Genomic DNA, 21430 nt, shown 5'->3' on the forward strand with positions numbered 1-21430 from the left:
AGTGGAATAGTGTCACACGTCGCTTGCTCCATTTCCCCATGAGTGGCCTACCCGCACGTATGCAAGTTGGTCTGCCAAAGACAGTCTCCGACTTGCCCTATCTTTACTGCTGGATCTGCGCTGAGGAAGAGAAGCACAACGTCTTTGCCCGCCCTATTCAATTGAATGCGGACCCGCCTTCGACTTCGCGTTTTATCCATCCATGTGTATGCTCGTTGGTGGCGCACGAGAAAGTATGTTATCCCCTCCAACCCAAACTAACAGTACAGTGTCTCCTTTCGTGGATTCGGCAGTGTCGCAGAGACAATCCCGATGCGCCAATTGCGTGCCCACAATGCAAAACAAAGTATCAGCTTGTGCAGCCTAGATCGATGATGCTTAACCTTCTAGAAAAATGCAACAAATACATACGCTGGTTTGTGCCTATCGGAGCGACGGCAAGTGCAATTGCAGGTATCTGGATTGCTGCAACAGCGTATGGGTGCATTGCAGTACGCCTCTTTCTTGGCAAATATGGCGCGCGGCGCGCACTTGCAGGCCCTTGGCCCTGGCATGTACGTGCATCGTCTACACTCACCGAAACAGTTCTGGATTGATATCCCCCTGATTCCTGTTATGCTGATAGCAAGTCGTTTGCCAGTGTTGGCCAATTTTTCGACATGGCTTCCGACACTTGTGGCCCTGCCCGTGTCTTCTGGCCAGACGCCCCTACGGCGGACAATGATGCTGTACCGATACTCGTCGCAGATCGTCTTGCCCCCAAGCCCTGTAATGATGGTACGCTGCACGAGCTGTACTTACCTTAGACGCTGGCGTTGCCCTGGATACGTGTATTTTATATTATGTTCAAGCGTCGGCTATATGGCTACGTGCTGGGAACGAAACTTCGGCGACAACCGCGCGCAATTCTTGAGGAATTGCAAAGAGAGGGTGTGCCGAGAATGATTATTGTGGGCGAAGATAACCAAGGCGCGGAGTTGGTGGATGGTGCGTTTGGCACGTTGGACACCCTTGATACCTATGAGACGCTAGACGACGGTTCCAGAGTGCCTCTTATCGGGAGTGGCGACCAAGGCGTGTACCTTGACGAGCTCGAGTACGGCACGTTTGACGACGTCGACATGCCGCGTACAATCTACGTGACTTACTACAGCCTGGCGAAACTTGTAGTGCAGGCGCTAGGATTCCCCTTTATTGCCAGCTTCGCAGGCAGTATCCTGGGCCGGTTTGCACGGTACAGTCAGGCTTTGCGGCAGATTCTTGGCATTGCACCGGGAATCATTCCAGAGCGAGGCTGCGAAAGCTGGATCAATGTGCTCTGGCCGAGCGTGCAAAGCACGCATGCAGTCGAGCAGTACCTCGTGGACAATGGCGCAGCGGTCTACGACGATCTGGACCCGATTTGGTTCCGCAATGCGATCGGCGGTGGGCTCTACATTGTCATCAAGGATGCACTGGTCCTTTTGTACCGCTACTTGCGCAAGCAGCGCCGCGGCCAACTGCACATCAAAGATTTGCCGTTCAGCGACGGCGTCGCACGCGAGCTGATGCAAAACGCAGAACCGCGCCCAGCCGCACGATAGCCCTATACTACAATTACGACATACTCAACTTGCTATAGCTCGGTGGCGAGAGGCGCGCGCGGACGGCCTTGATCAGGTAGAGCGGAAGGCTGCTAACAAGCACAATAATAGCCGTTTTCCAGAAGAAGTCGTAGGTCAGGACGAAACGCAAGTCAAAGTATTCGGGGAGCAGCACGATGCTGAAGCAGTAGATGAGCAACGTGGCCACTTCGGAAAGTACCATGTAGACATGCCAAGTCGTGATTTCCAAAGCAACCATGATCAGCTCGTTGAGTACCAACGCGGTGAAAGAGATCCCAACAATGTTGAGGAACTGGTTCTCGAACAAAAGCAGACTTGCAATCATGATTGCGCCGCCCTGGTAGACACTAATCATGAGCCACGTAGTAAATGTCTTGCCGCTCAAGCTCCGGCCCTTGGTCAGGTCCTTGTATAGTTCTGGGTAGAGCATGGCCATATCCTCGCTAATATCGCGGTCCAGTACAAGACTAAACACGGGCGCCATGGTATAAATCGTTGCATACCCCACCATAAGCCAGCCTTGGTAGAGTGCAATCGGGGCAAAGAAAAAGATGGCGGAAAAGACCGCCTGGATAATGCTAATAATCAGACCGCGGTGGATGACAAACTGTGCGAGCTTTGCGCTGCGCTGGTACGAATTGCGCCCGTGCCAGAGTAAGAGCTTGCCGAGGTGGCTAAACTGCTTTACGGAGAAATCGGCGGCGAGAGAAGCTTGCCGGCCTTCTTTGCCGACAATACCAACTCCGATATTCGCGGCTTGGATCATGGAGACGTCGTTTCCTCCGTCGCCAATACAGCACACGGGCCGGTTCGTGTAGCTGCGGATGAGTTTGGTCACTTCTGCTTTCTGTGTCGGCGAGCAGCGGCAGGCAACGACGACAGACAGCTGCGTGGCAAGCTCTACAAACTCGGTGCAAAAATGGTCAAAGAAGAACTGGAGCGAGTCGCCGTCAATGACCAGGCAGCTGTCCAGCTTGGACTGAAGGAACACGAGCGTATCCAGCGCCGCAGCCACTGTGCCGAGCTTGGCAACTTGGTGGATATACTGGTTCCGCGCGACGAGCTTGGTCGAAATCGCAATGCACGTTGCCGTCTCGATCTTGTCTCCAGTCAGCATCCAGATTTTGATGCTTGCGTTGCGCAAAAGCTCGAGGGTGGTCTTGACTCCTTCCTGGAGCTTGTCTTCAACGCCGGTAAGCCCCAAGAGCTCCATGTTCTGCTCCAGGTGCTGCGCGACGACAGCCGCCATTGCTTCGTCGCGCTGCTCGACGCGGATGCGTGCTTGCGCATATGCACGCTCAAACAGATGCCAGCTCTCTTTACTGAGCCGGAGCCGCGCAATGACAAGCGTACGCAGTCCTTCGCGTGCCATATTCCCCGTCTCTTCTTCGAGCCAGTCGTTCTGCGTGACAATCTTGCCCATGACGACGTCGGCGCCCTTTAGGTAGAAGCTAATGTCGCCCGTCGCACGATCGCGCACCACAATGCCCATGCGCTTGCGCTCTGAGGTAAACGGGAAGATTTCCAGGATATCAAAGCCAAGCGTGCCGTGGTCGAGCGTGCGAAGCTGCATGGTCCGCTGGTCGCGCGCGTTGAGCGCCAAACCAACAGACTCGGTCCACTCCACAATCGCGACTTCGTCGGGACTGCTCGCCTGGTACGTCACACTTCCGTCCTCGTCCACCACCGGCGTTACATTGTGGCAAAGCGCGAGCGCAGTCACGACGTCGTAGACGCGCGCGCTCATATCGCGCCATGCGCGCCCGCCGCGACGTGCCGGCGCTTTCGACGGCGTTTGGCCCAGCGCGACGGCGAGCTGAGTACGGACTTCGTCCATGCTATCCCAACTGTAGCTCATCGTGCCGAGATGGAGGCGCTTGACTTCCATCACGTTTTGCGTTAGCGTACCGGTCTTGTCACTGAGCAAGTACTCGACACGCCCGAGCTCCTCTGGGAGTGTGCTCGTGCGCACAATCGTGCCGGGAATCTCCTTGTCGCTCTGGATCTGGTGGGCGTACACCGTCTTGCCCATATCCAAATTCACACGCAGACTGATGGGAATAATCGAGCTAAACAGGATCAAAAAGCGGAAGATGTAGATCCACCACTTGCCGCGGAACCCATTCAAGCCGACGAGCGTGATAGAAAGTGAGAGCGTCACGCAGCACAGAATCTTGGAGAGACGGTTGATCTCCATGTCGAGCAAGCTCACCTTGGTTTGCGGATGGCTCGTATTCATCACCGCGCGCGTCTCCCGCCCCGTGTACACCACAAACCCAATCGCGCGACCTGCCGCAAGCACAGTATTCGCCCAAAGCGTATTGTCGGTCGTGAGCGGGACAGTATGGGCTTGCTGCTCCATCGGCACCGCTCCTTGCGAGTGGAGCCATTCGTCGGGCGATGCCGTGCGCGGCTGGAGCGTCAAGTTGCCGGAAAATGCGTGCAAATCTTTGGACGGGGGCCCGGCAACGATCGCTGCGCGCGTACGGAGGTGCACAATCTCTTCCTCAGACATGTGGTGCGTGAGCGGCACGGCGATCCGTAATTTCCAGTCGGTCTCGCCGTCGAGCTGGTCGGTGCGGATAAAGCACGTCCCGCCCACGTCGGCCTCCTCGACTGCGGCGGTGCGCACCGCATCGCTCTGCTTCGAGTCGCCCGTAATAAGCTGGCTCGGCTCGCTGCCCACGTCGTCTGCGGCGTCCGCGACGTAGGTTTTGAGCAGCACCATGTCTGCAGGCACGCGCTGGTTCTTGTGCAGCACAACAATGTCGCCTACACGGAGTTTGCTGCTTGACATGTGTGTGATGCGTGTGTGTGGCAGCACAGCTTCCACGTCCAGCATGTGCGAAGCAGCGCCGACGTTTTGCGTGTCCACAGCGCCAAGCACGGCGTACGGCATACTGTTGCTTTCCGTATCGCGTCTGTACCGCTCATAGTCATCGAACGCCTCCTTTCCAATTGTGACGCACAGCACAAACGTAAGCGGGAGAATGTAGGTCAGGAGAAAGCCAATCTTGAGCGCAGGAACAAACTGGCTCAGCGCAACGAGCAAAAAGTAGAGGTTAAAAAAGAACTTGAACTGCTGGTACAGCACCATAGGGAGGAACGTCACCACATTGTACTTCTGGTTCCGTACTACGTTCGGGGGAAAGCGCGAGGTGGGCTGCGCGGCCTCGTCAAACGCAATGCGCCGCTGCCGCGGCGCGGCGCGTGCGCTGCCAAAGCCAAGCCACGACCACAGCCGCGAGCGCGGCGCACGCCGCTTTGCGTGCTCGTGCGCATCGTTGTCATCTGGCTGTGCACGCTCGAGAAACGCACTCCCTTCCTCGTTGTCCGAGTACGTCGGCCGTGCCCGAAACGCCGGCTGCCCTCGCAACATGGCGGAAATGGCCCCGGCGCGGCGCCCATCCACGGTGTCTCGGCCGACGTGGCTGCCCGCATGGAAAGTGGCTGCGATCGCGTTGGCGTGCCGTTACTGCGTGCACATAATTTTGCCCTTATCCCCCGACTCGACCCTTCGGGCTGGCGCCAGTAGCGACGTGCTTGATAGCATCCAGGAAGACGCCTCTACAGCGGCGTTGCACCTTGCGCAGTCGGACGTGGACTCCGAGTTCGGTTCCTACCGTGGCCGCCGCCCGAATCTGAACACAAAACCAAGCGCGATTTCGAGCCCTGACGCGTGCGGCGACCCTGCATTTGCCGATCTAAGCGCTCCTATTTTGCACATACTCTCGCGTGGCGATCTCGAGAATTCGATCCTGTCGCGCCCCATGCATATGGACGAGTCTACAAAAACACTCACCGAGGCGCTCAGCGTCGTCAAGGTTCAGCGCGTCCAGTTGAAGCGGTTCCTTGACACGGACCGCGTCATGGACGCGCTCAAGTGTGCGTCGACGATGCTGAACGAACTGCGCGCGTCGACGCTCTCTCCAAAACACTACTACGAGCTGTACATGGCTATCTTCGATGCCCTTCGTCACCTGTCCATCTACCTGCACGATGCGCACTCCAACGGAAAACACCACCTGGCAGACTTGTATGAGCTGGTCCAGTACTGCGGAAACATCGTGCCGCGACTGTACCTGATGATCACGGTAGGTGGCGTATACATGTCCGTTCCCGATGCGCCCGTCAAGGAAATCATGCGCGACATGATTGAGATGAGCCGCGGCATCCAGCATCCCACCCGTGGCTTGTTCCTGCGGCACTACCTCTCTGGCGCGACGCGGGACCATTTGCCTTCTTCGACCGAGCCCGGGCCTGCGGGCGATCTGGACGACAGCATCGGCTTTGTGCTCGGCAACTTTGTCGAGATGAACAAGCTGTGGGTGCGCCAGCAGCATCTGGGGCATTCTCGCGAGCGCGAGCGCCGCGAAATGGAGCGCCGCGAGCTGCGGATTCTCGTGGGCACGAATCTCGTGCGTCTCAGCCAGCTGGAAGGCGTATCGCTGGACGTGTACAGCAGCGTGATTCTTCCTCGTGTGCTCGAGCAGGTAGTGAGCTGCAAAGACATGATTGCACAAGAGCACCTCATGGAGGTCATTGTGCAAGTGTTCCTGGACGAGTTCCACCTGCATACATTGCCGCAGCTGCTCGCTGCATGCGCGCGGTTGCATCCCAAGGTGAATGTGAAGCAGATTGTGATATCCCTGATTAGCCGGCTTGCCGCGTACGCTGCACGTGAAGCTGAAAATGAGAGCCCCGAGGAAATTCGGCGGCAGGAGGAAGAGGGCGCGCGGCGACTGGCGATCAAGACGCACGAAATGCAGCGTACATTGCCGATGCCTGCACACACAGTCTGGCAGGAGATTGACGCAGAACAAGGGCGGCCCAAGGACCGCTGGACGTTGTTTGCCGAGGAGCTTGGAAAGGTCGTTCCTGCGTCTGTACACGGCTCTATTTGGCACGACATGCCCCCCGTAAAAAGAGAGGAGAAAGGAAAGGACGATGCTAAGCAGGAGAGTGCCAAGCAAGGCGATAATCACGCTGTACACAGGAATGCGGACCAAGAGACTGTCTCCAGCGCCGAGAAACCCGAAAAGGACACGGAAGCACAGGACCAAGAGACTGTCTCCAGCGCCGAGAAACCCGAAAAGGACACGGAAGCACAGGACCAAGAGACTGTTTCCAGCGCCACGACAGCGCACCGCGACACTGCTCCAAACGCCGACTCAGCACCTCAGCCCGACGCACCCCCAAGCGACACCTCTCGCAAATTCTGCGGCATCCCCGAAACCGTCCCACTCTTTGAAGTGTTTTGGGACCAGATTCTCCTCCTGCTCAACGCGCGCGCCGACCTTACCTTGGCCGATCTCGCCGCTTTGCTCTTTGCGCTCCTGGACCTTTGCTTGCACTGTTACCCCGACCGTCTCGAGTATGTTGATCAGATTTTGGGATTTGCACACACCAAGTTTGCCGAGAGCTCACAAGCAAGCGACCGACCTGCAGCAAACAGTGCCCACGCCCAGACCCTCTTGCTTGCGCCTGTCAACGCTTATAAGAATCCACTTACTCTACTCGTCATTCCCAACTTTCACGTCTTGTGGGCCGAGCAGCCACCTCTTGCGCGGCGTGCTGTTGCCCAGGCCATCGTCCAATCGATGCTTCAGCGCCATACGCGGATCACAACTCCAGAAGACGCTGTTGGCATCCTGGAGCTGTGTGCTTCTTTGATCGAGGAGCCCGAGCCCCAGCCGTCTGCCTCGGAAAGCTCCTCGGGCCAAGGCATCCAGCAAGACTTTTACCCGTCTGCAGCCATCGATGAGCTTGCCGACCGCCAAGGCATGCTCGCCAGGGTAATGCATCTCTTCCAGGCACAAGAGCCCGAGGCGCAACTCCGACTCTTGTACATTGCGCGCCATTACTTGGCACGAGGAGGCGATGGAATTCGCTACACGTTCCCTGCGCTGATCTCGGCTGCTATTCGACTTGCGCGCAAATTCCGCGCCTACAAAGAATACGACCCCCAATGGGACGCGCATACCGCAACGCTCTTTCACTTTGTCCACCAGCTCATTGCGAAATTGCACCGCCAGGTGGATGCGCCGGAGCTCTGTGTGCGCTTTTTCCTGCTCGCTGCTGAAGCGGCGGACGAATGCGGTTTTGAGGAGCTCGCGTATGAATACTATATTCAGTCGTTTACACTTTACGAAGAGTCCATATCCGACTCGCGCTCCCAGCTGCATGCAATTGGCTTGATCGTCAGTGCACTGTTCAAGACGCGCATCTTTTGCCGCGAGAATTACGATGCATTGACGACGCGCGCGGCGCAATACTGCTCCAAGCTGCTCAAACGGCCGCACCAGGCAGCGGCCGTCATGATGGCCAGTCATCTCTGGTGGCAGTTGCCGGAGGCGAAAGGCACCGTGGCAAAGCACGCGCTTGTGCACGATGGAAGTCGCGTGATTGAATGCCTGCAGAAGACGCTGCGGATTGCAAGTGGATGCATGAATGAGAACACGACGGTGGAGATCTTCTGCCATGCACTGAACAAGTACCTCTACTATTTCGAGCAGGGCGTAGCGGAGGTGACGGCCGAGTACATCCATTCACTGATTGATCTAATTACCAAGGCGCTCTTGTCGCTGCGCGAAAATGCGCGCAGCGGCGCTAGCTGGGGCCCGGACGTTTACGACTCGCCAGCGAGCCTTGATGCAATCCAGCAGCACTTTGTGAGCCATTTGGAGTATGTGCGCGACAAGAAGCAGGCAGTGCTGGGTGCGCTTGCTGCTGATGACAATGTAGAGGTAGGTGGCGCAGACTGGGCAGGTATAGAGGTGCATGCGCCCCTGCGCAAGCTCGCGGCAGGTAGCTCGTAAGAATAGCTTGCACGTGGAGAAAGTACGAACGCGAGGGGGCCGGGCGGGCCTAGCAACGAATGGGCGAAATGGGGCAATTTGGCTGTTTAGCACGCCAGGCTCGGCACCATGCGATGCACACCACTACATAGGACCACGAACGAGGATATCACGTACAAGCAAATGCATTACTGCTTTTTTAACCTACGCTAGGTAATATCCACTCCAGCTACACTGAAGTGGCGTGTGCAATGCTGGTAGCTACCTTTTTTATGACCATGGCCATACCCATTTTAGTAGAAGGTCGATGGGCGGTGCGCGGCATAGATGCCCGCAGCACGAGAGCGGCGATGGGGAAGAGGGAAGCGCAGGTTCTTGGTGGTGAGCTGCTTGAGGTAAGGACGACGGAGGTCCTCGACCTTCTCGATCTCAGCGACACGGAGAATCTGTTGTCAGCACAGCGCGAAGAAAGCACGTACGTGAATGCTGCCAAAACGGGCACGGTGGCGAGAAGCCATGTCCTGGTACATGTTCTCAACGGCCTCGGCACGGGACATGCCGCGGTACTCCTTGTACATATTGTGCGTACCAGAGCGGGAGTTGTAGCGGAGCCAGACACCAAAGTTCTTGACCTTCAAAGGCTTCTTCTCCTCGATCTAGAGTCAGACTACACATACCCAGTCACGTACCTTGTTTACAGTCACAATCTCACCAGTGGCTTTCTTCATCTTACGGAGCTGACGAACAAAGTACCAGAAACGCGACTTGGCGATCGTCTCGTTGGGAGCAAAGATCCGCATCCTGTACAGAGCAGGGACGGGGTCCCTCTCCGTGGGCAGGTGCCGACCGATAACAAGGTATTCCGAATAGCGGCCCATTCTGCTGTCAGCATACGCTCCACGCCGCGCTTCTACACACCTTGCAAGAGTTGTGCTTGACGAAGGAACAGGCGACGCACAAAACGTCTTTACCCACTCGGCCGAACGACAAAACTATACGATCACGTGAAACAGCTCCACATGCTTACTACACCGTGCGCGCCATCGCGCACCAGCAACGCCGCACGACGATGCTGTTTCCGGAGGAGGACGTCGGTTTGGTGAAGCAATGGCTGATCACGGAGCTGGAACCAATGTACGTATACAGCAAAGCTTACCCCAGCTGCGATGCAGATCCGGACGTGCTTGCTGACTATGTGCTTGCGCTGTTCAAGTACGACACCAACGAACAAGAGCTGCTTACGATGATGAACGAGCAGCTTGCAGACTTCCTCGAGGGCGGTACAGAGCCGTTCGTGAACAAGGCGTACCATACATTGAATTCCGGCGGGTACCGCACGGACACTGCTTTGCAATCGCGGAAACGTGAAGCAGAAAGCGACGCAATGGACGGCGTCGACGACGTCGACGAGGAGTCGACGGAGCAGTCATTCAAGCGCCAGGCATATAGCTACGAGGATACAGAAGGGATGGACGAGCGTGCAGCCGAAGCAATGCCAGAGAACCCCGAGGGAATGCCATTTGTAAGCGCGGCGCATTCCGGCGCGCGACCAAAGAATGCGGCGCCCAAAGGACGGTGTCGCGACTACCACAACCTTGGCATGTGCTCGCGCGGTGCGACCTGCAAGTTTTATCACTCGGACGATAGCATTGTTGGGCCGATGCCCGACGGCACGATGCCGCCAATGCCGATGCCGATGCCGATGCCAGACGGGATGCCAATGCCATTTCCCCCGGGCATGATGCCACCGCCCGAGCAGATGGCCTTTGCCATGGAGCAGATGCAGCGCGCGATGGCATCCGGCGAGGTACCAGGCGAGTTTCCCATGTTTCCCATGGGGCCCATGCCTGGACGCGGTGGAATGCGCGGCATGAGGGCGCGAGGAAGAGGCCGTGGTGCGCGTGCTGGTTTTACGGGCCACGGTGCACATGCCGCGCGGAGTAAGGATACGCTGGTGATTGAGAATATACCCCAAGAGCATCTCGCATTGGCGAGCGTGAACGACTACTTTAAAAAGTTTGGTACAATTACCAACATTGAGATCGACGAGCCCGGCGCAAAAGCGACGGTGAGCTACGCGACGCCATCCGAAGCCGACGCCGCACACAAGAACCCCGACGTGATCTTTGGGAACCGCTTTGTGAAGGTCTACTTCCAGCGCCTTGACGGCCCGCCGCCCAAGCCCAGCAAACCCAACTACATGACGGACAAGGGCTCGAATGTGTACCTCGCGCCGTCGCTCCGAGATGCGCCTGTGCCTGAGGACCAGGAGAAGCTCAAGGCCGCAGAGCTGCGCAAGAAGAAGCAGGCGCTGCTTACCATGCAGCTCGCGGAGCAAAAATCGCTCGTAGAAAAGCTGAGCCACAAGGAGTTGACGCCGCAGGGGCGCAAGAGTATCATGGTCATGCTTGAGACGCTCTCTGCCGAAATCAAGACTGCGACGGAGATGCTGAAAAAGGATCTTGCCGTGGCTAGCAATGCGAGCGAAGCGCCGCCTGTGGAGACAGACACGTCCAGCGCGGAAGCCATGACCAACGAACTGCAGGCGAAACTTGCGTCCTTGCGCAAGGAAGCCGCCTCGCTTGGGCTTGAGCGTGGACGTGGGCGTGGAACGCTGCGCGGCCGCGGCCGTGGATTCCATCCGCGTGGCATGCCATTCAACCGGTCCATGACGCTGGACAATCGCACGACACGTGTCGGTATTGCAGGACTGGCTACAGACTATGATCAGGCCAAAGTACAAGCGCATCTCCAGCGATTCGGGCCTGTGCAGTCTATGACCCATGAAGACGGCGAGCTTATCGTGCAATATCGATCGCGCGCGAGTGGCGAAATGGCGATGCGGAGTGGGGCAACCATCCCCGAGGTTGGCGACGTGCAGCTCCGCTGGGTAGAAACGCCGCAGGCAGAATCGACGCCGGCGACGCTAGAGCAGGCCCAATTCGATGCCGATGCGCGTGAAAACTGGAAACGGTAGATGTACCATAGCAGGGAACAACTAATCGATCGTAGCAGCTGGGAACGTGGAGGCAGTATCTGCATATCTGCACGGCTACTACAGATTGACAGGATAGGAATGTAAATTTCCAACAGCACGCACTCTAGGGCGGCGATGTCTATAGGCATTACATGCTGACATGGGCATCAGGTACGTGGCGCTTGCCGCGCATCCTGCCAGTCAGTGTGGTACAGCCGCGAAGCCTTTCTTTGCATAGGCAAATGCCAAATGGTGCAAGCACCACTGGCAGATTTTGGTAAAACCATTACTTCAGCTTCTTCTTCGCACGGAGCTGCGAGCTGTGGCCACACTTACGCTTGCGGCAGTTGGTGGCACGAGGGGGAAGGCGAGCGTAGCACTTGCGGCAAATCTGCTTATCGACATTGTACTTGCTGGCCAGCACCTTGAGCGATGGCTCAATGATACCACCACGAAGGCTGCACGGTTAGTCCCGCCGATCGTCAATATACGTACCGAAGCACAAGATGAAGCGTGCTCTCCTTCTGGATGTTGTAGTCGGACAGCGTGCGGCCATCTTCGAGCTGCTTGCCCGCAAAGATCAGTCGCTGTTGGTCCGGAGGAATACCCTCCTTGTCCTGGACCTTCGACTTCACCGTGTCGATCGTGTCGCTAGACTCGACCTCCAGAGTGATCGTCTTGCCTGTGAGAGTCTTGATGAAAATCTGCATGGTGGCAACGACGTTAAGACAGACGTACGACGACAGAAGAGACGCTTTGCCTCGCGGCGTTTGTTAGCACGTATGCAGTTTTACAGTATTCACGTGACATACACATAACACGTGGGTGCCACGTTGAGAACAAATTTGGCGTGCGCATCGGCCATTTTGTTCCTCACCATGAGCGGAGCTGTGGACACACGACACATGGGCGACGAGCCAGTGTACACATGTGTGACGTGCAATATAGCGTACTTCAGTGCGCATGAGCAGCGCGAACATTTCCGCTCCGACTTGCACCGCTACAATATGAAGCGCCGTGTGACAGATTTGGCGCCCGTCAGTGCCGCCACATTTAACGACAAAGTGCAGGAGCGCCGTGCGGTGCTTGCGCAGGCACAGGAGCCCGGACAGTCTGGCAAATGCCAGGTATGCAACAAACTGTTTTCCTCGCAGAATGCGTACAGGGACCACATGCAGTCGAAGAAGCACAAAGAGATGGAAAAGAAGCGCGCAAATGCACCGAAACGGCCCGATGCGCCACCGCGCACTGCGCCGCCCATAGAGGGAACGGAGCAAGAGGGCGAGCATATGGACGATGAAACGAGCATGGAACAGTCGATGGAGCAGAAAATTGCGCGCGCACGCCGGATCGATCCCAGTGCAGAGTGCCTCTGTTGTGGCGTACAGCAGTCTTCATTGGAGGACAATGTGGCGCACATGCAGAGCGCGCACGGGTTCTTTTTGCCCGAGCGCAAGTACCTCGTTGATCCTGCGGGTCTTATGCAGTACCTGGCGGATAAAGTATCGGTAGGCAATGTATGCCTGTGGTGCAACGGCAAAGGCCGCAGCTTTCACGATCTCGAGTCTATACGGAAGCATATGCTAGACAAGTCGCACTGCAAGGTTGCATATGACACACAGGAGGATCAGCTCGAGCTGTCTGACTTTTACGATTTCCGCGCAAGCTACCCAGACTACCAAGGTTCCGATTGGGAGGATGCGGACGACGACGCAAAACCCGGCGACGAAATGTGGGTGCCCGACCAAGAGGACGAGGAGAGACTGCCGGACAACAATGTGCGCTACGGAGACTCGGAGCTAGAGCTTGTGTTGCCGTCTGGTGCACGGCTTGGGCATCGCTCTCTGCAGCGGTACTATCGCCAGACGCTCTGGCAGACGCCAGCGGCGCAGACGAATGCAAATAGCGGACGTGCGCTGGCGCACAGACTTGCGGGCACGCATACGGCGCCGTCAAATCTAGTCGTTACTTCGCGCGGCGGTAACCAGGTCGTTGCGCGGAACCACGGCGAGGCCAAGGAAGCGAATCGGCACATACGCGAGTTCCGCGACCAGAAACGGCGCGAGCAGTACAAGACCAAGATTGGTTTTCGCAATAACAACCAGAAACATTTCCGGGATCAACTCTTGCAGTAGATGTGTTTGTAGTGTAGGCAGAGGAATATACCCTTGATGCTATGAGCTTGTCAAATACACGGATGGATATCTCTGTCCAGCACAAAATCATCTACTGTCCTCGGCCTCGGCCTCGACCTTGGCCCCGGCTTTGGCCCCGGCCCCGGCCGTGGCCTCGGCCTCTACCTCGTCCCCCCCGTCCTTTTTCTGGCGCGTCGAATGCATGGTTTGCGTTCGGCGCAACAAACACAGCAGCACTGGCAAGCATCGCAGCCCTCTGCGGATTACGCTTTAGCATCACACCCCAGCCCTCAATCACATCGTCGTCGTGGCGCTCGTTTAAGGACGCGAGCATCGACCGCAGCTGCGCACGCTCCAGGCCGCCGCGCGCCTTTTTGTCGCGCGCAAAAAGGCGCTCACCATGCTTATTGTACGCTGCAAGCAAAATACGCTCGGCCGCTTCGCTGCGCGGTGCGCCGTCGGCCGTCGGCAAGCTTATTGGCTCCGCCTCTACCTGTGCGAGAATCGCCGTCTTGAGCGCGGGATCTAGCGCGCCAATTTCAGGCGGCGGCGGCGGTGCAGCGAGCGGATTGCTTTCCTCTTCTACGTCGCCAACCCCTTGCGGATCGTCGAGGAACAACTCGACAATCTGCTCGCGCGCCATGCTCTGGTATCGTGGCTTGCGTAGGCGCCGCTCGACATCCGCGTGCGACAGTTGTGGCAAAATCGCCATGATGTTTTGCACCAGCTCAGGATCCACTGCATTTGCCGGCGCCAAGGAAGCAGCAGCGCGCCATGCCACACTAGGAAACATGGTGCGCTGCGGCAGGATCGCTTGCGAGACTGGACGTGCACACGCGAGATCCTCGAGCAGCGGTGCATCCACAAGGGACACTGCATCGTGCACAGCCCGAGCGCCGCTGCGGAGCGCAGCCATGACTGACTCTACTGCATCGAGCGCCTGAGCCAGGCACAGGCATTCGTCGGCCGCAGCGAGCGTATCTACTTTGGCCGCGAGCCATGGTACCGGCCATGGCCATGCGGTCAAAGATTCCTCGCCTTGCGGAATTTTTTCCACGTCGAGCACACCGTGGTACATGGATGCGAGCGCAGCGCCAAGTGCCGCAGCCGCCGTAGCCAACGCTGCATGATTTGCCAGTGGCGCACGACGGACAGCAGCCGTGATGCACCGCGCCATGCACGCACTACGGCGCACCCTACTCACCGCCGCGGTCCACGGCACGTCCAAGAACTGCGCCGTTGCGTGCTGTACAGCCTGGACGGCGCAGTCCAGCATGGTTGCTCCGTGTGACGCGAACGCACACAGCCACGCATCCTCTACATCATACACACCCACAAGGATCGCTGCATCCACCCCGCCGCGCACCCCGCCGCACACGGCAGAAAACAGCGCCGGGTCGCTACGGTGCAGCTGCTGCAGTGTTTCGAGCACGGGCGCGGCACATACCGCACCTGACAGTGCGTCGCTCTCAAGCGCACGCGCTGCCGCATGGTGCAATGTATCGCGCAGGCACTGCGCCCCAGCCTCGGTGCGTACAGCGTCCGCAGCTGCGTCGCCCGACGCGCTGGCCAGTGGAAGCATACAGTGATGTGGAGGTGGCGAAGCGTTCGGCCGATCTGACACCCTCCGCTTGCGTCGAGGGCTACGCACCTGGCGCCGAATTGTTTCTTCGTTGTGTGCGACACGACGCTGCATAGCCTTGCTTTCACAGAGAGCCTTGTTATTTTGCTGAAGGATAGTAGCCGCCGTGTACAGCGTGCGAACGATGTCCAAAGCGCCGCGCGCGGATGACACGCCCGTGAGTGCGACACAGACGCCTTGGGCGCCGGTCCCAACAGCGCCGGCGTCCCCAGTGCTGCCACATACCCCCACGACCACGGCAAGTGCGAAAAAGAAGAAGAAGAAGACCAAGCGCGCAGATGATGGGGCTCTGGACGACGCGCCGTCGACGCTGGTAGCGTCGAAGCAAGTCCAACGGGACCTGATCATTGCCGCAAGCGAGCTTTCCCAGCGCGTGCGCAAGGATCCGCAAGGCTTATCCGACGATGAGTCGTACTGGGCCTCGCTTCCCGCGCATCTGCGCACGTTTATACGGAACGCGCTCCCTCTCGGCCAGCTCGAGCAGGGCGAAAATGGCACGATACCTCGGCATGCGCCAGCGCAGGCAATGATTGCTGTCGCGCAGCAGCTTGCGCAGGCCTCACAGGCCTCGCAGAGGGGCATGTCGGGCCACGGCACCAACACACTTCCGCTCGACCCCGCCATCTTTGCCGACGCGCCCGTATTTGCAGACCTGCCAGTGGAGAGCGAAGCGCCGCGCGGCGGACTCCGCCCCAGCCCAGGCATGCAGGCCACAGCCGTGCCTGGAGAAAATGGGTTTGGTTCTGTGGTGCTTGTGGACGAGCTTGATGAGGACGATCCCGACTTTGACCATGACTATGCAAGCGACGACGCCCTCGACGACGCCCTCGCCGGCATGAAGGAGCTCGCGCCGAAGAAGAAGAAGAACAGGAAGAAGAAGAAAGGCACGCCGGGCGCAGATACGCTTGCAAGCACCAAGTCTTTTTCGCCCGGACCGTTGGCGCCTGCACCACCCGTCCGGCCCCCGCTGATCCCGCCGCCCATGCCAATACGCTCAAGACCGTCAGGCACGAGCGCACCGCCAAGTGCGCGCGCCGCAGGCAAACTTCCCATGGCAGTGCGCCCAGCAAGGCCCGCAGCGCCGCCACGGCATGCGCCACTGCCGCCACGGCACGCGCCGCGGATTGCACAAGCCGCGCAGCGCGCATTTTTTCCGCCGCACATGCCGAGCGCAGCGCCGCCGGCGAGCGGAAGCGGGCTGACGATCAGCAATGCCGAGGAGCGCGATCGCATCCGCGATTTCTGGCAGAACCTCTCGCACCGCGAGCGGAAACGACTGGTCGAGTCTGAGCAGCAAGCCGTCTTGCGGAAGCTCAAGGATGTGATGCGGCATGCGTGTGCGTGCAAAGTATGCATGCGGAAACGCATTGCAATTGACAACAAGCTGGACGAGTTATACACTTTATACTACGATGCGCTGGAGTCGCACGCACAGCAATATAAAAAGCATATCGCGAGCAACGGCGAGGACCAGGCGCCAAGCGGACCAGGGCCATTTCCAGGGAGTGTAGCGCTCGATCGGAATGGCGGTGTGCTTGGCGCCAATTTGCTTGTTTCGCGCGAGACACACGGAAATTCGCCGCTGGATATGGCGCCCATGTCGCGCATGGGCTTTGCCATCCAGAATCCAGAGCTGCGTGAAATTGTGGCGCAGCAGCATGCGGAAAACATGTACGACGACGAGTACGAAGACGACCCGGCATTGGACGATGAGCTGGATATGGACATGGATCTGTACAGCGATACCATGCGGCGGCGGCACGGAGCGCACGAATCTGGCCAGTGCCATGGCAGCGACTGCTACTGTATTAACTCTATGCTCACTGTCAAAGGAATTCTGACGGTTGCCGACGACCTCTCTGGGAATGAGGCGCAGAAGCTGATTTTGATGATGGAGCAGCTTGCGGAGAAGCACGTACATTCCATCGCGCTTGACGAGGCGCTCGATGTGGAGCGAGACGAGTTCGATCCGAGCGACGACGAAGAGCTTACCCCGGGCGAGCAGCAGGAGCAGGGATGGCGAATGTTCCAGATTTTTGCTGCGCGTATCCTCGAACACCGCGTCTTGCAAGAGTACCGCGAAATGGTCGCCAAGGAACGTCAGCTCCAGCTTTTGCGTGAGCTCGAAGAGGAAGAATCGAACGAAAAAGCACGCGAGGCGAAGCGCGCGAAAGAGAACCAACGCAAGAAGGATAAAAGGAAACAGCTGCGGCTGCAGAAAGAGGAGGAGCGCTTGCGGAAGGAGCAGGAAAAGGCCGCTGAAGAGGCTGCGCTGCATGCCGAGCAGGAGAAGGAGCGCGAGGAGCGGCGCCAAAAACTCGAGGCGGAACGCCGAGCCAAGGAAGAGGAAAAGGCTCGCAGGGCACAAGAGGAGCGCGAGCGGCTGCAACGAGAGCGTCAACTGGCCGATGAACGTGAGAGAAAGGTGCATGAACGGCGGAAGAAAGAGGTGGCAAAAGAGGAGCGTGAGGAGCGTGAGAGGGAGCGACTGGTACAGGCACGTTTCGAAAAAGAGCGTCACGAAAAGGAGCGCCTCGAACAGGAGCGCCTCGAACAAGAGCGCCTCGAGCAATCACGTCTCGAACAATCACGCCTCGAACAATCACGCCTCGAAAAGGAGCGCCTCGAGCAATCACGTCTCGAACAATCACGCCTCGAACAATCACGCCTCGAGAAAATCACGTCTCGAGCAATCACGCCTCGAGCAATCACGTCTCGAACAATCACGTCTCGAACAATCACGCCTCGAACAATCACGCCTCGAGCAATCACGTCTCGAACAATCGCGCCTGGAAGCACTCCGCGCCTCGGCTGCAGATATGGCACGCGTTTCTACCGGCAAAACTGCCTCTACCACTCTCAATGGGCCCAATGGTCCCACCGTCTCAGGCCACGATCTGTGGTCCGACGAGCCATGGCAAGCTCCCATTGCGCCGTTTGGCATGATGCAGGGCAGCGGACAAATGCCCTTCTACCCAGAGCCTGTCAATGCCACGACGCATGCCTTGAACCGTATGCACCTCGAGCCGACCAATGCCGTGCGCATGCCCAACAAGCACGACTTTGGTCTTGCGTCGCGAGCGCCACGAGCCGCGCCCGGGCCTATTGAACGGCCACGCAGGTCAATGGCCGATGATCTCGGCATCCCACGTCCGGAAGGGATCCTTGGAAGCGCTGCACTGGGCGACGACGAGCTGATCGAGCCGCGGCATGCACGCCGCGCCGTTCCAAACGCCGCGCCGATCGGAAGTGCCTACGTTCCCCCTGTCAGTTCTCCTTCCTATACGTACAGCTCGCCTTGGCAAGCGCCGAGCCGCACTGCGTACGGAATGAACCCTCCCTTCAGCCAAGCCCCGGGCACAAGACCATGGAATGCTGCAAATAGCTGGGAGCAAGCGCGCCACCCCTTTGAGCAATCTGAGTTTGGTGGTGCGAGCGAAGACGGGGCGGGAAATGCGTACGGCGCTGGAGGATCGCGTCCAAATGGTGGGTACCCATTCAATGCGAGTCATGCTGTATTTCCGCACGGCTCATGAAACTTCGCGGCAGAGCCTGCTGCGCTGCTGCTATCTAGCGATACTCGATCACCGTAGGTCAGAATGAGGCTAACTTGCAAGCTAGTGACTAGATCGAGCGTACCGAGGGTGTCTATCGCTGCTCACTCCCCTTGCAGCACAACTATGCGTAGCCGAAAAGCCCATTTTTATTCATGCCCGATTCATTTCATTTTGTCGCGGGTCTTCGCATCCTGTCGTGTGATGTCCACAGTCCCGAGCGATGACGAAATCATTGCAGCTGCAAAACCAGCGCTCACCAGCGCACAAGTGCCTGGCATTGCAAAACTGCACGCCGCACTTGCCCAAGAGCACAACTGGGTCCTGAGCGAAAAAAGGCTAAAAAAAGTTGTAACGTCGGCGGGTTTGCGCAAGGATACGTCGCAGCGAAAACCATGGGTGCCCGTCTCGCACATCGATGAAGCTGTGCCGCTTCCTGACTCAGTCGAGACGCGCTACTTTGACCCCGTAAAAGGCCGCGGCCTCGTAGCGAAGCACGCGATTGCCAAGGGCGACACGATCTTTGTCGAAGACGCATACTGCGCGGCGCCGCCGCCAAGCGCACTAAAGGATATGCTGCACGGCACTCTATGTACGCAATGTTTCCTGCCGATCGCAAACAGCACGCTCTCTGTTCGCTGCGGAACAGGAAAGTGCCGCGCGGCGTTCTGCAATCGGGTCTGCCAGCAGCGTGCACAGTCGGCGCATCATGCACTACTGTGCAGCGGCGCGAACCCCAACATGACCACAGTCTATGAGATCCTTCAGCAGTACCAGTGGCACTCGGTGCATGCAGTCGCGCGCATGCTGGCACGCCTGCTGCTTACAGGCACCAACGCACCCCCGCCGTCGATTAGTCGCACGACAGGCGCAACAGTGCAAGGCGTGTTGTCGAAAGAAGCACCTGCAACGTTTGCAGAGACGCACAAGCACTTGGAGGCATATGCAACCGTATCGGAGCTCGAGCGCCGCGCGCGGAATCCCGGCTGGGCGACAGAGAGTGGCTCCTTTACCTTGGCGCTCCGCGAGGCGCACACACGCTTGCAGCGCGCCTTGGATCCCCGACAGGAGGAGCTGCCGAAGCGCTTTCCCGTCGCAGCATCCAAGCTGCCTGAGCTGGCAGAGCTATTGTCCTGGGACACATTTTTGCGCATGCTCGGTCGCGCGAATCTTAATATGGAGAGCCACGGTGGGCTGTACCTTGTCCACAGCCAATTGAACCACGACTGCGACCCCAACGTGGGGATTCGGCACATGCCGAGCCGCGGGGGAGTACGCTACGCGACGCGCGTTACTGCGATCGCCAAGCGCGATATTCCGGCGGGCGAAGAACTGGTGATTAGTTACGTGGATCCGAATCTTGACGTGCAGACACGGAGACTGGCGCTATGGCGAGACTATTGTTTCGGGCCGTGCACATGTACGCGGTGCCTCGCCGAGCTCCCGAAGGGTGGCACAGATGATGCGTTTGATGCCGAGGCTGCGGCCGCCGCCGCGCACAGCGACGGCGACTTGGCGCAGGAAATGCGTACCGCGCTGGGGCTCTGAGCCGCACGTGGCTGGGCACTGGGCATTGTAGCATTAACATGCAGTATGTACTGTACACACACTAGAGCAAGGATGACACAAGTCCAAATGCCTAAATGTACCTCTACTGCCTCCAGTCTATGCGTTTCAGCATGCACTTCCCTCCGGCGCCTCGTACCACCGGTGCTGCAAGCGCTGTACATCATTGCAATCCCACACCGACTTGCCGAGCCGTACATTCACCTCATTGTGTAGCGTGCAGAGATAATACCGCAGCGTAGCGCCATTCTGGACCGCATCTGCACGCGCCTGCGAAGGCTGTCTTGCATACTCCAGCTCCAGCTCCGAAGCACATGTTGAGCACGGGTATACATGCGGTAGCGCATCCAAAAGCGCTAGCATCGACGCACGCTGCACGCTGCTGGGCTCGTCGGGGTAGTACGCCGCGGCAGAGTGCAAAAATGTCCATGTACTCCGCCCAAGCTCTTCAATATCTGCAGGGCATGCATCGCGTGGCTTTTGTGCTTGTCGGAGCGCCATACCAAAAGCAACGCGCGAATTGCAGGCCCTGCACGGCTTTCCGTCAGGACCCAGCTCAACTGGTGGTTTGCGTGCGTTCGTCGGCATGGGCGTCGTATCCGGTGCATCATGCGGACGCTCTTCGGCATGCACTTCACGCCGCCGAGCAAACCATGAAGAGCTGGAGTGTTTTGCAGTGTCAGCCTCGACGGCTTCTTTTCCTTGCGGCGCCGGCAAAGGTACGCCGCCCCATTCCGGCATTCCTGCAGGCCGCGCCACGCGTTTCGGCTCCCAGTCATCGGCACCATCATCCTTGCCCGCCATGCGGAAGTATTCTTCACGGATATCGAGCTGCCGCTTATCGCGATTCAGCTTGAGTACTTCTTCCTTGTTCAACGCCTTGACGTGTTTGTCATGGTACTCGTACCGGGTTTGCGTGAACTGCGCAAGGCCCATCGTGCTCAAAGCAATCGTGAGAATAAACGGTGCTCCAAAGTACAGGGTCGGCGAGCGGTACGCACGCGCTTTGAACGAGCGGTACGCTTGCCGTACAGACATGGCGCGCAATGTGGAGGTGGCGAAACGAACGACGAGCAGAAAGCACCGGTTGTGGAGGTGTTGAAATCTTCCGCGCAGGGCGACAGACGAACGTGGTTCGTGGTGGGGGGGCTGGTT

The 21430-nt window shown here is 58.3% G+C and overlaps 9 protein-coding genes across 9 annotated transcripts; 5 read left to right on the plus strand and 4 right to left on the minus strand.

Annotated features, from left to right (window-relative positions):
- Positions 1-38: 38 nt before the first annotated feature.
- On the plus strand, positions 39-1583 carry MVES1_000243 (uncharacterized protein; the record flags this gene model as incomplete). The annotated part of the gene is made up of 5 exons (XM_056205104.1): positions 39-57; positions 85-233; positions 265-346; positions 807-828; positions 926-1583. 5 exons carry the CDS (start codon positions 39-41, stop codon positions 1581-1583), a joined length of 930 nt encoding a protein of 309 aa, XP_056061079.1.
- Positions 1584-1596: 13 nt separating this feature from the next.
- Positions 1597-4983, minus strand: NEO1 (P-type phospholipid transporter; the record flags this gene model as incomplete). The annotated part of the gene is made up of 1 exon (XM_056205105.1): positions 1597-4983. The coding sequence occupies one exon, from the start codon at positions 4981-4983 to the stop codon at positions 1597-1599; it is 3387 nt and encodes a 1128-aa protein (XP_056061080.1).
- Positions 4984-5043: 60 nt separating this feature from the next.
- vps35 (retromer complex subunit Vps35) lies at positions 5044-8422 on the plus strand (the record flags this gene model as incomplete). Its single annotated transcript, XM_056205106.1, has 2 exons — positions 5044-5075; positions 5137-8422. The coding sequence occupies 2 exons, from the start codon at positions 5044-5046 to the stop codon at positions 8420-8422; spliced, it is 3318 nt and encodes a 1105-aa protein (XP_056061081.1).
- Positions 8423-8694: 272 nt separating this feature from the next.
- RPL20B (60S ribosomal protein L20B) lies at positions 8695-9279 on the minus strand (the record flags this gene model as incomplete). The annotated part of the gene is made up of 3 exons (XM_056205107.1): positions 8695-8847; positions 8881-9057; positions 9091-9279. The coding sequence occupies 3 exons, from the start codon at positions 9277-9279 to the stop codon at positions 8695-8697; spliced, it is 519 nt and encodes a 172-aa protein (XP_056061082.1).
- Positions 9280-9470: 191 nt separating this feature from the next.
- Positions 9471-11378, plus strand: MVES1_000247 (uncharacterized protein; the record flags this gene model as incomplete). The annotated part of the gene is made up of 1 exon (XM_056205108.1): positions 9471-11378. The coding sequence occupies one exon, from the start codon at positions 9471-9473 to the stop codon at positions 11376-11378; it is 1908 nt and encodes a 635-aa protein (XP_056061083.1).
- Positions 11379-12256: 878 nt separating this feature from the next.
- On the plus strand, positions 12257-13513 carry REI1 (pre-60S factor rei1; the record flags this gene model as incomplete). The annotated part of the gene is made up of 1 exon (XM_056205109.1): positions 12257-13513. The coding sequence occupies one exon, from the start codon at positions 12257-12259 to the stop codon at positions 13511-13513; it is 1257 nt and encodes a 418-aa protein (XP_056061084.1).
- An 87-nt stretch (positions 13514-13600) lies between these two features.
- Positions 13601-15095, minus strand: MVES1_000249 (uncharacterized protein; the record flags this gene model as incomplete). The annotated part of the gene is made up of 2 exons (XM_056205110.1): positions 13601-13699; positions 13743-15095. 2 exons carry the CDS (start codon positions 15093-15095, stop codon positions 13601-13603), a joined length of 1452 nt encoding a protein of 483 aa, XP_056061085.1.
- Positions 15096-15279: 184 nt separating this feature from the next.
- Positions 15280-20257, plus strand: MVES1_000250 (uncharacterized protein; the record flags this gene model as incomplete). Its single annotated transcript, XM_056205111.1, has 3 exons — positions 15280-17791; positions 18045-18641; positions 18924-20257. 3 exons carry the CDS (start codon positions 15280-15282, stop codon positions 20255-20257), a joined length of 4443 nt encoding a protein of 1480 aa, XP_056061086.1.
- Positions 20258-20383: 126 nt separating this feature from the next.
- Positions 20384-21313, minus strand: ERV1 (thiol oxidase; the record flags this gene model as incomplete). The annotated part of the gene is made up of 1 exon (XM_056205112.1): positions 20384-21313. One exon carries the CDS (start codon positions 21311-21313, stop codon positions 20384-20386), a length of 930 nt encoding a protein of 309 aa, XP_056061087.1.
- Positions 21314-21430: the final 117 nt, after the last annotated feature.

The sequence above is a fragment of the Malassezia vespertilionis genome, chromosome 1 (assembly GCF_029542925.1).
Source record: "Malassezia vespertilionis chromosome 1, complete sequence".
In the NCBI taxonomy this organism is placed as follows: Eukaryota; Fungi; Basidiomycota; class Malasseziomycetes; order Malasseziales; family Malasseziaceae; genus Malassezia; species Malassezia vespertilionis.